Genomic DNA, 15,839 nt, shown 5'->3' on the forward strand with positions numbered 1-15,839 from the left:
GGGCAGCAGGCTTCCCTGGAGCCCCTTGGGCCAGCTCCTGGCCTCCAGTGGGGGCTGACCCAGGGTGGGTGGGGTGCAGCGCGGCACAGGAGGGCCTGCACTGCTCCCTCTAGTGAGCCCTCCTAGAACTGCAGCCCTAGAGCCGCCCCCTCCCCCCCACCTCCGGGTCCATCAGAGACAGGGCAGCAGAGAGGGAGAAGGGGGCTGGCAAGAACAGGGGTGGGGGTGGGGTGCGGGTCTGGGAACAGTCTCAGGACAGCCAGCAGCAGACGTGGCAGGGAACGGGGAACGCAGCAAGGCACAGAAGACAGGAGTGCAGGCGGCAGGCAGAGAAAGAGCAACCAGGACCAGAGGCAGAGAGAGAGAATGGGATCCCAGGGCGGCCGGCCTCCTCTCGGCCCCTCCCCCACGCCCGCCACACTCCCGGCTGCCCTGGCTTCTCGCTGCTCCTGGAACGTGCCAAACGCCTTCCTGATGCGGGGCCTCGTACATGCTGTTCTCAGCAGGCCGGCCTCCGCGCCCCTGCTCAGCGCCCCTCGCGCGCCCCACCCCGCCTGCTTAACTCTCGCTCGCCCTCCCCCTCCTAGCCTGGCTGTCCCCTTCCCAGGGGAGCGGCTCCCCGCCCCTCCTCCCCCAGCACAGGGCGGCTGCTGCAGGCCCAGGGCCAAATGCAGAAGGGAAACGGGCCCCTCGTGCAGGAGCCACGAAGGATGTCCCACTGAGAGCTGAGCGTGAAGCCCCCGCCCTGCTGCTGGCGGACTCCCACGTGGCCAGGAAGTGCCTGGGAACAGGGCCCCAGGCAGGTGGGACACCCACGGCTCTGCTCCCCCCCATCTCTACCCCCACTGGCAGCAGGGGAGGACAGGGGGACAAGGTACAGAAGGACAGGAGGAGGGGGGGAGGGGAGGGGGGAGGGGAGGTCACGGGCCACCATCCCCAAGCAGGGAGCCCAATACTCACAGCTTGTGCATGGGCTGTCCGCGACGTCCAGCTCCGCCCTGGCGAAGCCGTGCCCGGCCCGGGCCGTGAGCAGTGCCGACTCGATGGCCCTCTCGTGGGCGGTGAGCACGATGGTGGGGCCGCGGCCGCCCGGCCCGGGGCCCGCCAGGGACTGCCGCATGAGCGCCAGCTTGTCCTTGGTCCTCCGCTTCAGGTCATCCCACCTGTGCTTAATGTCCTTGACGGAGCGGGGGACCTGGCTGGCCGAGGTGACCTTCCGGGCTATGCCTTCCCAAATCTTGTCCCTGTCGGCATGGGACAGCCGCATGGTCTCCCGCCCAAAGAGAACGGCTTCGTGGTGGGTCACCTCGGTGACCAGAACGTCCAACTCCTCCTTGGAGAACTTGGGCTTCCTCTTGCGCTCAGCCAGGGGCGCCACGTTCCTTGGGTTGAATACCCCACAAAGCACAATTGGGTAAAGGACCATCAGCGCGCGTGGGCCTTCTTCTTCCTAATGGCCGGCCAACGGCCGGGGGGGCCAGGAGGCACCTGGGGCAGCCCGGCCCCCCACCACACCCTCCTGAGACTGAGTGTCCCCTCCGCTATCCAGCGGCGGGCAGGGCGGCTGGAGGAGACGCCCATCCCACAGGCGGGTGGGAGTGTGGACTCGGCGTGGCCGCCTTCAGTGTCAGCCCCTGCCTTACCTCTCAAAGGCCGGGGAGGGCGGGCAGCTCCGGCCTATGCCGCCTCTCCCACCTTGTTCTCCCCACAAGGGATGGGAACACGGGCACAGCGGGCTCTGGGGGGCACTTGGGAAGGAGGGAGAGGCGTGGCGACGATGGAAGAGAGTTGGAAAGCCCCAGGAGGCGCTCAGGGACCCACGGCATGGAGCCACAGGGTGGCAGGGAGGGCCACGGGAGACATGACACGGGGACCCTGCTGACAAAGGCCACAGCACGAGACTGGTGCCACCCCTGACCAGGGCGCGGTCCTGAAAGCTTACTGTGTCACTACCTTCCCGTCCCCTGTACCCTTCCCCCAAGTCCCCACCTCTGAAGCCACGCAGGACACAGGCTCGCCTCCCACAGGGGTGCTGCCAGCAGTTCCTTTTGGGGTACGGCTGTCTTGTGGAATTCGAGGAGCCCACCACAGTCCACTGAGAAGCCAGGAGTGATGTCCTTGGCCTCCACTCTGACCGTGCAGCCGGGGCCCTGGGCCCGTCCCTCAGACCCGGCACCTGCCATGGCTTTGGAACTCCACTTCCCCGCACTGTGGTTCTGTCCGCCCTTTAGCAGTAGGAAGTCCATAAAGCTCACCCCAGACAGCACGCCGGGGCATGGAGGGAAGTCCAGAGCCTAACTCTACACTCACTGCCCCCAGAACCAAGCCAGCAGCCAGGGGCCAGCGCCACCACGAGCCCATGGCCCTGACCTCCCCCGCCATGCCAACCTGGAGCCTGGAAGGGAAAGGCTGGGGCACCCGGCATGACAAAGCAAGCATCCTTGGGCAAACCTTGAGGGGCTGTTGGGCGGGTTCACCGCAGGTCCCTCAGTGTCACCAGCACTGCCGCATGAGGCCAGGGGACTGGAGTGAGAGGGAGCACCCGTGCAGGGTGGGGTCAGAGCCCTCGCCCTTGACAGAAAGCAGGTGCGCCCACCTGCAGAGTCGAGGCATCACCAGCTGTCTCTGGGGCACAGGCAGCCCCTGGTTCCAGACCACCACGCACACGGCAGTGGCCGCACGAAGTCGAGCTGCCCCGAAATCAAAGCTCCCAACATGAGCTGTACACGGTGGGGGAGAGGGTGCCCAGGATAAACCGGCTCGCCCCTCCCCTCCCCCAACTGCCAGCAGCGGCGCGTCTCCATGGCAATGAACCTGCACCCCTCCCCATCAAGCCTTCTCTAGACGACAGCCGCTGGCTCTGGCCACGCAGGCACTGTCTTGGATCAGGACCCGGCTGAGAGCAGGCCTGGAAGAGACCCCCAGCCACGCCAGGACACGCCCACCACGCTCCGCCTGGTTCTCTGTGCCGCAGGTCCCCAGCCTTGTTCTGCCACCTTGAGCAAACCCCAGCTCAGCACAGAGGCACCGTGGAGAGCCTGACCACACCCAGCCCCCCAGGCTCCACCCAGCCCGCCTGAGTCAGCCACACTGGGGTACCAGGCAATGGCGGTGTGAGGTCCGGTGAGGAACCCCCTCCTTCAGGCCTAGGGGAGAGCCCTGTCCCTGAGGCAGAAGCCCTGAGATGGCTAAGGAGTGTGGGCGGTGCCGGAGAGCCGGACAGCGGCCAGCCTGGAGCAGCACAGGCGAGGGGGCATGGCCAGGGGGCAGGACCCGGCTCCACCTGCTCACAGTGCCCCAGCCCAAACCCTGGCCCTCAAGGAAGGCCCTCAACGAAGCTTCCTCCAGGCAGCGGCATGCCTGGCGGGTGGGAAACCCAGGGCCACTTCGGGCGCCCGGCACGGGGTCTGAGGCAGAGCAGGTGCACAGTGCGTGGGGAGCACCTGTGTGTGCTGAGCCACCCCGGGCCCAGCGTGGGCGGGAAAGCCGCCCCTGTTGACTGGCGCTGCAGACCGCTCCCCCCACAAAGATGAAGATGAAGCCAAGTGCCCAGAGAAGGGGAGAGCATGGCTCCATCCCTCAGGGGGTCTCTGGTGGAGCGCACAGGCCAGCAGGGAGCCACCAGGAAGGGCACCTCGCCATGGCTTCCAGCCCCCAACCACTTCTTCCTCACTCAGCAAGTCCCGCCCAGGAAGTCCCTACCACCACAGTTACCGGTCCACCTGCCAGTCCCTGTGCACGCGGGTCATGGAATTGCACAGTCACCACGCTCGGCACAGGCACAGCACACACATAGGCAGGCTACGCGGCCCCAGGCTCTGTTCAGCCACCAGGGAGTGACCCTGGCCCAGGCTCCTGCGCTCTCCTGGCTGGTCATTACAGACCCTCCTTCTATTCCAAATGCTGGACTGGGGACTGGGGCAGAACCACTCCGGAGAGGCAGCAAGCCCGGGTGGAAACCAAGCTATGGGCTTGGCCAGATGCCTCCTCTTCCATGGGGCTGCCGGGACTGGCTCCTGCAGTGCCCCAGCAGGGGTCTGTCCCAGGAGAAGGTGCCATGCTCCCAGATGGGGGGGCACTCTGCTGCCCCCTCCTGGGGCCTGGGTACGCCACACCCATCACACTGCCCTGGCCACAGCCCTCCTCCAGAGCTGCCCCAAGAAAGCCTGAGTGATGGCAAGACCCCCAGAGTCAGACCCGCTCCAAACCCTGCAGGTCCCGGAGCCACCGGGGGCCTCCGCCGCTGGAGGCCTCCCCCCACTGCCTCGGCCTCCTTCCCAGGGGCCAGGCTGGGCCCCCAGGCAACCAGCAGAGAGGACTCACCTCATCCAGTTGGCTTTAGTCTCATCCGAGCCATCAATGGACTTGTAGCGGCTGTTCTTGTCCACGATCTGCAAGACAGACAGAGTCCAGGATGGGCCTTCCCAGACGGGAGCTCTCCTTCCCGGGGGCCCTCTTCCCGACCCGGGGCCCTGGGCCCGGCCCCATCCACTGTCTCACTCCCTGCTCACCCTCGCTGCTACCCAACTGAAACCCAAGCTGGGGTCAGAAGTCCCTGCGTGCTGCTCCCGCCCCTTCTCGCTGTGGCACTGGGGGCGGCACGGGAGCCCCTGACTTCCTGGGAGATGGCAGCACAGGGCTGGGACTGTCCTCTTCCTTGGTGCTGATGGAATGCTGGCCACGTGACCAACAGCACCATGTCCAAGAGCCTCACATCGCAAGCACAAAAGTTCAGTCCACTCACCCCCGCCCCCCACCGTCATATATTATATAAAAACTCTACGGGAGACAGAGGCCACCCACAGGACTGGGCAGGTGGGATGGGAGAGGGCCCCTCCCCTGCCCAACCTCCAAATGTTCACATCCCCGAGGTCTGGGATGGGGCCGGCTTTTCTTTGTGAAAACAGCTCTGTCTCACCATCCCTGTTAACCCAGTGTTCAGCTGGGCCCTGGAGTCAGGAGTCAGAGCCAGGAACGCAACCCAGGTATAGTGAGCGTGGGGCACCTGCCCCTTGTGCTCACCCTTCCAGTAACTTCCCGGAGGTGTGACTGCCACAGCACGTGCAGCTTGATGAGCTCTGACAAGCTAGCTCAGTGGCGCGGTGCCCTGAGGTCGGCAGCTCTCTATCCCACAGGCAGGGGAGCAGCAGGCCGGGCCCTCCCTGGCCTAACCCCATGGTTGTCTTGTGCTCGCTGCACCCTGCTAGGTAATTTCCTCAGGACGCTCTTCCAGTTCGCTAATTCTCTCTTTGACTATGGCCAAGTACAGACCTCTCACAAGCTTAGGCTCCCAAGCAACCCCGCTCGTGCCGGTCTCAGCCACCCCTCCCCCAGCCTTCTGCTCGAAGCGGCAGAGTCATCTTCTGTCCACATCGGCCAGGCCAGATCACAATCTGTGGTCCCACACAGAGGGCTGCAGCCCAGTCCCTGGTCCCTGCCTGCCTCTCTGACCGACCTTGGGCCTCTCTCTGCCCCCGTCACTCTCCTGCAGCCAAGACGCCTGAGCCTTAACATTGAACTTGAGCTCCACTGCCTAGACCCTCCTCTCCCTATTCTTAAAGAAAAAGGTATTGACCATGAAATAGTCAAGGCATTCCTGAATGATAGAGCATACAGCAGCCGACACCCCGTGCTCAGTGGCTACAACCCACAGAAGCCAACACCAGTGAGATTGATCCCACATCGCTCTCTCCTTTGGCTTCAGGAAAGCCCCCAGAAGCAGGTGAAGCCCCTCACTAGCCTCTAACTCCTTCTCCTCCCCTTGCTGCCTCCAGGGTTGCCCACGGCCACTCCCAGGAGCACTGTCCATCAAGTGTACAGGACAGCACGCGGGTCTGTACATGGGCCTGCCCAAGCAGATGGCACCTTTGCCAACTCAGCCCCACTACGCCTTGGATGCCGGGCTCCTGCCTACCTTCGGGGTCTTGGATGTGGTTGGCGCCAGGGAGGACCCCACCCACGGCCTGAACCTGTAGCGAGTTCTCCCTGCCACTGCCCTGTGCTCTCTCCCTCTCTCCCTATCACTGGTCCTCCTGTAGAACCCCAGCGCCAGCAAGCGCATACGTGGCTCACGGGCCCTGCCTACCTGTTGGTCTGCTCATGGACCGTCTCTCCCACCACACTGGGAGCTAAGGAAGGCAAAGGGCAGGGCCACCGCGCCCACAATGGTGGCCCCGTTCCTAACAGTGCGCCACACGTGGGAGGCCACTGTGGAGCCAATGAATGAGTGATTGGATGAAGAGCTTTTTTTTTTTTTTTTTTTTTTTTTTTTTTTTGACAGGCAGAGTGGACAGTGAGAGAGAGAGACAGAGAGAAAGGTCTTCCTTTGCCGTTGGTTCACCCTCCAATGGCCCCCGCGGCCGGCGCGCTGCGGCCGGCGCACCGCGCTGATCCGATGGCAGGAGCCAGGAGCCAGGTGCTTTTCCTGGTCTCCCATGGGGTGCAGGGCCCAAGCACTTGGGCCATCCTCCACTGCACTCCCTGGCCACAGCAGAGAGCTGGCCTGGAAGAGGGGCAACCGGGACAGAATCCGGCGCCCCGACCGGGACTAGAACCCGGTGTGCCGGTGCCGCTAGGCGGAGGATTAGCCTAGTGAGCTGCGGCGCCGGCCGGATGAAGAGCTTTTTAAGCAAAGCGTAAGTTAAATGGGGAGCAAGAGCTTCTACAAGGTAAATATATTAGTAAAAAGGAAATGAGTGGTATCACGGGGCTGGCTTGCACTGATCACTAATAAGGATTACATTTTCAGGGTGTTTCTGAATCAGTTGTTAAATACAGCCATTACTAAAAACCAAATGATTTAAACGTATTATATCCTTTTAAAAGGTAATGCTCAAGGGATCGGCATTCTGGCATAGTGGGTAAAGCCTCTGCCTGTGATGCCAGCATCCCTATGGGTGCCAGTTCAAGTCCCGGCTGCTCCACTTCTGATCCAGCTCCCTGCTAATGGCCTGGGAAAGCAGCAGAAGATGGCCCAAGTGCTTGTGTCCTTGTCACGCATGTGGGAGACCTGGAAGAAGCTCCTGGCTCCTGGCTTTGGTGTAGCCCAGTCCTGGCTATTGTGGCCATCTGGAGTGTGAACCAGTATACGGAAGATCTCTGTCTCTGTCTCTCTCTCTCTTCCTCTCCCTCTCTCAGTAGCTCTTTCAAATAAATAAGTAAATCTTTCTGAAGAAGCTACCACTCTCTCCTGCTTCACCACCTTTTCCCATCCCCTACGCTTCTGGGACCACCGTCATCAACTGTGCCCATGCACTGTGGTCCTTGCAGCTCCAAAGTCGGTGGTTTCATGAGAGTACCCTGAAATGGGCTGAGGTGGGAGTCTTTGCAACATGGAATTTGGCTTGCAGTCCCCGGTGAGCGTCCCCAGCAGGTGGTCAAACACTCGCCGCACAGCGCATGCTCCGGTTGAGGAGCACAGAAAGTCTAGGAGATACATTGCAAACGCAACGCTGCTTCCACCAGAAGAGGGCAACGGGCAGGGTGGAGGCGCTTCTGCTTCCCCGTCTGTTTACGAGACCGGACACTGCCTGGAGGACGCTCGCTCCAGCCCACAGGGTCCTCCCCGGAGTCGCCTAGAACCCTGAACCACTCCAACACTCACCAGCCTGCAGCATCAGCTCGGCTGGCTCTCTCTCCCCGGGGACAAGCGCCCCCTAGGGTCCTGAAGCCAGCAGGAGGAGCACGTGGTGGGGTCGGAGGATCTGAGGAGAACTTCAGTGTCCCCTCCAACAAGCCCAGTGGCGGTGGGCAGGTGGCTTCACTGGCCATGCCTCAGTTTCCCTATCTGTGAAATGGGACGAAACCTTGCAACACTGTGGTCACAACACAGGAAATGGCCACAACTAGCACTGTGACTGTTACTGACTTCTGGGTGGTGGGAGCCGGGCAGGGCGACACCGGGTTCCAATCAGCCTTTTGCAGCTGGGAGGGTCGGGAGCCGCCTAAGATCTGTGTCGCTGGGCCAAGCCCGGAGATTTTCCGAGGAGGTGTTTCTCGGGTGGTCTCTCCCGTTGTACTCACCCACTCTGCACTGGCTGAGCTACAACACCCGAGAGAAGGCACTCGGGAAGGAGCGAGGTTTACGCCATCTGGCAGTTTTAGAGCTTCCCAGTCTCAGACTGGGCGGCCCTGCTGGTCCGGCATCTGACGAGGGTGGCAGAGGGGGCATTGTGTTGGGAGGGAACCTCGCAGCCAGCCTCAAGCTCAGCGGGCACCCTGGTTGTCTCCCCTCCACATGGCCTCTCAAAACCACTCTGAGTCCCTGTCAATCACAGGGCTCCACCCTAACGACCCCCTCCAATCCAATCACTTTCCAAGGCCCCACCTTCAGACCCCACGGCTGGGCTGAGCTCCATCCTCAACCCATTAATGCTAAAAGTCTGATATTAACATACAGTAATGTAAACCCTAACACCCACCAATCAGGATTCTCAAAGCAAGACCCAAACCCCAACACCCACCAATCAGGATTCTCAGAACAAGCATTCATTCATTCAGCAAACATGACAGTGACAAGATCTGGGGATAAACCAGGGCTCCGGGCAGATGGTACCTTTACGCTCAGAAAGCGCAGGTGGGGGCGGGGTAGGGCGGCCGCAGTCGGCACTGGGATGGGAACTTGTGAGGGCTGTAGCACGGCCCTGGGAGGAGTCAGCCGGGGAGCCCCCTGGGCGCTATAGAGTCTACACTGAAAAAGGAGGTCATGTTCTATGCAGGGTGCCGGGGGCGGGCAGGGCCTGCAAACCCGGGGGCCCCTCACTGATGGCCCTGGGCCACCCCGGGGACCTCCAGTCCTGGGACTGAGACAGGCGCAATAATGACCAGATGCTCGGGACCAGCGCCCCGCAGGCCGGTCTCCCAGCCTTCTCATCTTCTCTCTCAAGGCCACCTCCTTGGCCTCTCTGAACCTAGTACTTCTTGGACCATTCCAGAAGCTCTGAGCAGTGCTGCAAGAAGAAAAAAACGGGACCTGACCAGACAAGGGCAGCCAGATGGCGAGGGGTGGGGAGGGGTCCCCTTAGCCCAGAGAAGGATGGCCCGGAGGAGGCAGAGTCGCTGAACACGCTGGGAAGGCCGGCCACACCGGGCAGGCACTCAGGGGGACAGAGGCCTGCCTGGCCACAGAGCAAGCAAGCAGAACCGCCCCGAGCCTGAGAGGTGGTGAGCTTCCCGCCGCTGGGGATAACCAAAGGGGACCTGCTGTGGGGGGCGGGGAAGGGGTGAAGAGAGGACTCTGCCCGCCCCCAGGTAGAAATCTGTCCTAAATGACCTTCGAATCCTAAGACCAAGGTCGTACATGTCCACGTGGACGGATGCTCAGAGAAAATACAAAGCATGAGTGCTGGCCCATTGGGTCCCACGCCGTCCACAAGCGACCGCGGCAATAACGAATGAAAATGGCAATAATGAAACATCGGCCATAGCTGTCACTCAGGGAGCCACTTCACTGTGCCGGGCACCCGGATACGCCAGTGCATTCTCTCTCTCTCGACTGACACCACAGTGCGGGATCACTCACACCTTACAGGGGAGGAAGCTGAGGTTTGGGGTCCTTAGGTAACTTGCTCCAGGCCGTGGAAGGGGTACTTGGAGGGGCTGGAGTTCAAGTTCAGTCTCTGATGGTACAGCACACACTTTAAGCTCTCTGTAGGGGGAATGCATAAGCCCCAACACTCTCTAATGACCCCATTGGAATTGACCCAGCCCCTCTGAGACCCCACCCCCATGCCCAGCCCAGGACTTTCGGTCCCGCCTCTGCCTTCAGCACCCTGGAGCTACACAGGTAGCGCCTCACAAGGAGGAGCGCTCCACCCCGAGTCGTCTTCGCCTCCGCGCTGGGGCAGCCAGTGCCGCCACACCTACCGCTGGGATTCGAAGCAACCGAGTTGCATGCAACTTTCCAGGAACGCACCAGATCCGTCAAGCGAGCTGCTCTCCAACCCTGCACCTCCTCATGGAACAAAGCAGTCACAAAAATGACCCATGAGGCCATCCACATGCCCACGGCTCACCCACACATCGGATGGGCCTTCCCCAGAAACTCCAGGAGGGCGACAGTGGCGCCCCTGTTCTCCAGCTGCTCTCCGATGGGCTGACTGAAGAGCAGAGAGCTAAAGAGGCCGGCCTGATCTTGAACTTGAACTCTGGCCTTGGCCACGTCCAGCAATAGCAAATGAAGGACCTTTCAGCTGGACAGCGGCCTCCCTCGGGTTCCTAACCTGGTGCTGCAGGACGCGTCGGGAAATCTCTTAAGATGTGGGCGGCGCGCTGTGACCGCTGGAACGTGAGTATGACCTCCTAAGGGTGCAGAACCACAAGGGCGCCCAGCTGCTGATTCAACTGATAAGACACCAGTGCTTCCTTCTATTGCTCTGCAACGACTGTTAAGCGAGCTCCTTTTTTGAAAAAGCCACTTCATTAAGGTATCATTGACCTATAGAAAGCCGCACACACAACCGGATGAGCCTGGCTGGAAGTACATTCCCGTGGGGGTGGGTGTCGGGCACAGTAGTTAAGGCACCACTTGGGATGCGCGTGCACCATTTTGCAAACCCGGGTTTGAGTCCCGGCTCTGCTTCCGGTTCCAGCTTCCTGCTAACGCACACCCTGGCAGGCAGCAGGTGACGGCTCAAGGACTTGCCCATGTGGGAGACCTGCATGGACTTCTGAGCTCCTAATTTCAGCCTGGCCCAGCCCCAGCTGCTGTGCGCATCTGGAGAATGAACCAGTAGACAGAAGCTCTCTCTCTCTCTCTTTTTAAAAAAAAGGAAAATTAAAAAGCATCCATTTACCCATTGATTTAAAAAACATACATCTGGGACCAGCGCTCTGGTGCAGCAGGTTAAAGCCCCAGCCTGCAGCACCAGCATCCCATATGGGTGCAGGTTCTAGTCCTGGCTGCTCCACTTCCGATCCAGCTCTCTGCTATGGCCTGGGAAAGCAGTAGAAGAAGACCCAAGTCCTTGGGCCCCTGAACTTGCGTGGGAGACCTGGAAGAAGCTTCTGGCTCCTGGGTTTGGATCAGCACAGCTCTGGCCTTTGTGGTCACTTGAGGGAGTGAACCAGCGGATGGAAGACCTCTCTCTCTGGTTCTCTCTCTCTCTATAACTGTGTCTTTCAAATAAATAAATCTTAAAAAAAAAAAACAAAACACAGTCTACATCTGTGACAGCATCACCACAGTCTGCCACATCACCAGGAGGAGGAAGAGTACGGTGGTGGCACATCGCATATGATCCACCGTGCAGTGTGGGCTTCAGCATAACACGGTGTCGCTGCCAGGGTGCCATGCTGGGCACTAGATCTCTGGGCCCGGTGCCCCGGGCAGAACTGAAACTGTGCCTGTGCCTCTGACCAGCGCCCCCACCTCCTCCCTCCCAGGCCCTGGGAATCGCCATCGGCCGCTCTGCTTCCCGGAGTCCCATGACCCGAGATCCCACAGCTAAGAGACATCAGGCAGTATTTCCGCTTGTGTGCTTGGCTTATCTCGCATAGCCCGCTGGCCTCTGCGTTCATTCAGCTTCATAAATGGCAGGGTCTGCTTCCTTTATTTATTTATTTTTCATGTTATATGAGAGGCAGAGACAGAGATCCTCCACCTGCTCATCTCCTCCCCAAACGCCCATGACAGCCAGGGCTGGGCCAGGTTAAAGCCAGGAGCCTGGAACTCAGTACTTACAAAGGCCGGTATAGGACAGGCACTTGGTGCAGTGGGCAAGACACCACTCGGGAGGCCTGGCTGGGTCCCAGCTCCCTTCCCTCTGCCCCGGCTTCCTGCCGATGCGCACCCTGGGAGGCTCACTTGGCTGGGCCCCTGCCGCCCACGTGCGAGACCTGGATTGAGCTCCTGGCTCCCGGCTTCAGCCTGGCCCAGTCCCAGGTGTCATGAGCATTTGAGGAATGAACCAGTGGAGGGAAGATCTATCTATCTATCTATCTCTCTCTCTCTCTCTCTCTCTCTCTCTCTCTCTCTCTCTCTCTTTCTCCAGCCACAGCTTTGCCTGAAGCACACATGAAGGAACAGAGGACCACACGGCGGCCTGTGACCTGTCCATCACCTGCCGGCACCAGGCCTGTGACAGACACTGATTCACACCCACTCTCGACATCAGACTGTGCAGGGGACTGGCGGAAACAGGTGGCGAGGCCCAAAGACACGCTTCCGGCAGGTGGTGGAGCCCGCACGGCAGGCAGCCCAGGGACCTCAGAGCAGGGAGCCCTGTAACCAGCCCAGCCAGTCCTTCCCGTCACAGGCCCCTGGCTCTGCCTGGAAATGACGTCCCGCGTAGGGAGCCAGCCTTAGGAACAATGCGTCCCCTCCCCCACCCCCGCCCCCAGCCCCGATGGCACAGGGCCTCCCTCCTCTGCAAGGGGAGTGCTCGCTGGTGAAGACAGAGGCCACGGTCAAGTTCCAGAACAGGCCCCTGGGGAGCAGCCCGAGAAGCGGCCATCAGAGAGACCGGCCTGAATCCCATCTTAGTTGCAATTTCCACAAACGTTCTTGGGCACGGGTGGGAAAGAGATCGAGGAGGTAGCACAAATGTAAGCTGGAGAGAAACAAGCTTGAAACCAGGTGAACGTGGTACAGGAAAGCGGTTAACTGACGTGAGAAGCACCCTAGGCAGTTGTTCAGTGCACAACCTGCACATCCATCATGGACCACTCTCCTCCAATAACCAGAGAGACGGTGCGCCAGCCACAACAGGCCATGCACCATGTGAGCGTGTTCCCAGGACAGCGGGGCACACTGGGAAAGTGGAGCAGCGGCTGCCATGGCTGGGGGGAGGGGCAGAGGGAAACAGCTGCTGAAAGAGACAGCATTGCTTTTTTTTTTTTTCCAAGATTTTATTTATTATTTATTTGAGAGGCAGAGTTACAGGCAGAGAGAGGGAGAAACAGAGAGAGAAGTCTTCCATCTGCTGGTTCACTCCCCAGATGGCCGCAACAGCTGGAAATGTGCCGATCTGAAGCCAGGAGCCAGGAGCTTCTTCCGGGTCTCCCATGTGTGTACAGGGGCCCAAGGACTTGGGTCATCCTCCAGTGCTTTCCCAGGCCATAGCAGGGAGCTGGATCGGAAGTGGAGTAGCTGGGACTTGAACCAGCGTCCATATGGGATTTTGACGCCACAGGCAGAAGATTAACCTACTGCGCCACAGCGCCAGCCCTGGGATTTCTTCTTAAGGGGAAGAACTAACCTAAAATGGACTGTGGTGATGGCTGCAGCTATCCGTGTCTACACTAAAACCCATGCAAGCTGACGCTTTAAATGGGTGAACTCCATGGCACGTGAGTTACATCTCAATAAAGCTGTTAAAAGGATCAAATCTGTCGAAGGTCACACAGCAGCAACTACAGCAGGGAGAGGACTGAGCTTCACACCCCACGCCAAGTGTTCCCAGGAGAGGCCCACAGGAAGACGCCCGAGGGGATACCACGTGGGCGCCCCCGGATGTGCACAGCTCGGGCTGGGAGATGGTGAGCCGAGCTCTGGCTCCAAGTTTAGCCCCACGGTCAGCCGTACACCCTCAGCCTCTTACGCCCAAGTTGCCTGTTGTACGGAGGAGGCAATGGCCATGACCCCCAGCCCTACTGTGGGAGCACCAGGGCATGAGACGCACACATCGTCTGGGACGCGGTAAATGGCAGCTGTCGCGGTGGCTGGGACTCTTGTGGTTCTTGTGGTCACTCTGCCGCGGGCAGCATTTGCTGAGGACCCACAGGGGCACAGGGTGCCAACCTGGGTTCAGGGAGCGCAGATCAGACGTCTCTGTGGGGAACGTGTACACACCGGGAACCCCCAACTCCCGGGCCGTCAGAGCCACGGCGCCGGCTGGAAACCAGCGCTTCCCACACGACAGTCTTTGAACATGATCTCAAGAGCTGAATGTTCTAGAAATTCGTAAGTCCATGTTTTCATTTTAGAAAAATATTTATTTATTTATTTGAAAGGCAGAGTTACAGAGAGGCAGAGAGAGAAAGAGAGAGAGAGAGGTCTTCCACCCGCTGGTTCACTCTCCAGATGGCCGCAATGGCCTGAGCTGTGCCAATCCAAAGCCGGAAGCCAGGAGCTTCTTCGGGGTCTCCCATGTGGGTGCAGGGGCCCAAGGACTTGGGCCATCCTCCACTGCTTTCCCAGGCCATAGCAGAGAGGAAGTGGAGCAGCTGGGACTTGACCTGGTGCCCACATGGGATGCCAGCACTGCAGGTGGCGGCTTTACCTGCTTTGCCACAGTGCTGGCCCCAATGTTTTCATTTTCTTAAAAAAAAAAATGATTCGATCCAAGGGAATCACCATGACTTCCGGGGTGTTGCCCCAGCTGGCACCCGTGCCAGTGAATTCTCAGCCTCAGCTCTTCACCCAGCCCCATCACAGCCTCTGCCAGGGACTCTGCACTGTCTCCATTCCACGGGCGGCTGAATCCCTCGGCTCCTTGCCGGTGCGCTCAGCCACGTGACTTGCGTGGCTGGGGGATGTTACCGAACACGATGCACATGGCGTCTTGAAACGCAGAAGAGCTTCCGGCTCCAGGCCGCCCGGCACAGCCTCGCCAGATCTGCCAGGCCAAGGTTGACCACACAGGGGGCTCCACGGGGGACTGCAGTCAACCGGAACCCGCAGAAGCCAGAAAACACCTGTACCCGCCACAGACACCGCGTGGTCCGCACAGCCTCAGCTCGCTACTCCCGCAGCCGGCCTCGCGGAGCCCTCTCCTGTGGCACTACACAGAGGCAGCCGCCTCCCCGGGAACAGCTGACCAGGCAACACCAGTTATTGCCACTCGCTGGGAGCCAAGCTGTAACCTTAACAGGTCACTGTTAGATTCTGGCTAAATAAAGGCCTAGGGACCGTGGGGCAGTTAACATTAACACAAGCTTTCCCAGGGTCTCACACAGAGACAAAGAGTGGACAATAAAGCTAGCTCGCAGTGTGAAAAAGCACTGGCATCGCACACACGCAGGAATCGGCGCCCTGGCTGTCCCTGCCACACTGGCCTTATAATCAGCTATGTGGTTTCCGTGCAACAACAGTGCCCGGCACAAGGGCCAAGGGAGAGGCGCGGTGGAAGCTGGGAGCCGGGAACTCCACCCAGGTCTCCCACGGGAGTGGCAGGAACTCAGCCCTCTCCGCTGCCTCCCAGGGTCTGCACCAGCAGGAAGCGGGAGTCAGGGCCACGGCAGGTGTCAAACCCAGGTGCCCTGATCTGCGACGGGTGGGCGGGAGGGGAGGGCTTAACTACAAGGCTTCATGCTTATCCCTGTTTTGGTTTAAGGCTGCTGACAAGTTATAAGAAATTCTGTGTTGGGCCAGCGCTATGACGCAGCAGGTAAAGCCGTCGTCTACAGTGCAGGCATCCCATATGGGCGCTGGTTCGAGTCCCAGCTGCTCCACTTCCCATCCAGCTCTCTGCTATGGCCTGGAAATGCAGTAGAAGATGGCCCAAGTCCTTGGGCTCCTGCACCCACGTGGGAGACCTGGAAGAAGCTCCTGGATCCTGGCTTCAGATTGGTGTAGCTCCGGCCATTGCAGCCAATTGGGGAGTGAACCAACAGATGGAAGACCTCTCTCTCTCTGCCTCTCCTTCTCTCTCTGTGGAACTCTGACTTTCAAGTAAAATAAATACATCTTAAAAAAAAAAAAAGCAATTCTGTGTTGACCTGGCTTTGTGTTTATTATCTTTTTCTGAACTGTTAAAATAAAATGAATGCAATTCTGGCATTCCGTGAGCCTGGACACAACACGAGTGAGAGGCAGCTGCAGCAGAGCCGCCGGGGGCCGGGGGAGGGGTGAGGACGGGCCGGTCAGAGCCTGGGCCCTCCTGGGGACACCGGGCCAGCTC

General features: G+C 60.0%; 1 protein-coding gene across 4 annotated transcripts in view; it reads right to left on the reverse strand.

Moving 5' to 3' along the window:
* The window catches only part of PRDM11 (PR/SET domain 11), an 82,004-nt gene that overhangs the window by 22,325 nt on the left and 43,840 nt on the right, over window positions 1-15,839 (reverse strand). For 3 of the 4 annotated variants that reach the window (XM_070064444.1, XM_008270164.4, XM_051852605.2), the window contains exon 5: window positions 4,324-4,391. In XM_070064444.1, the coding sequence (XP_069920545.1) occupies window positions 4,324-4,391 (68 nt within the window). Of the gene's footprint in view, window positions 1-960; window positions 1,383-4,323; window positions 4,392-15,839 lie in introns of all 4 variants that reach the window. The other variant, XM_051852610.2, reaches the window with a different exon arrangement.

Source organism: Oryctolagus cuniculus, chromosome 1, assembly GCF_964237555.1.
Source record: "Oryctolagus cuniculus chromosome 1, mOryCun1.1, whole genome shotgun sequence".
In the NCBI taxonomy this organism is placed as follows: Eukaryota; Metazoa; Chordata; class Mammalia; order Lagomorpha; family Leporidae; genus Oryctolagus; species Oryctolagus cuniculus.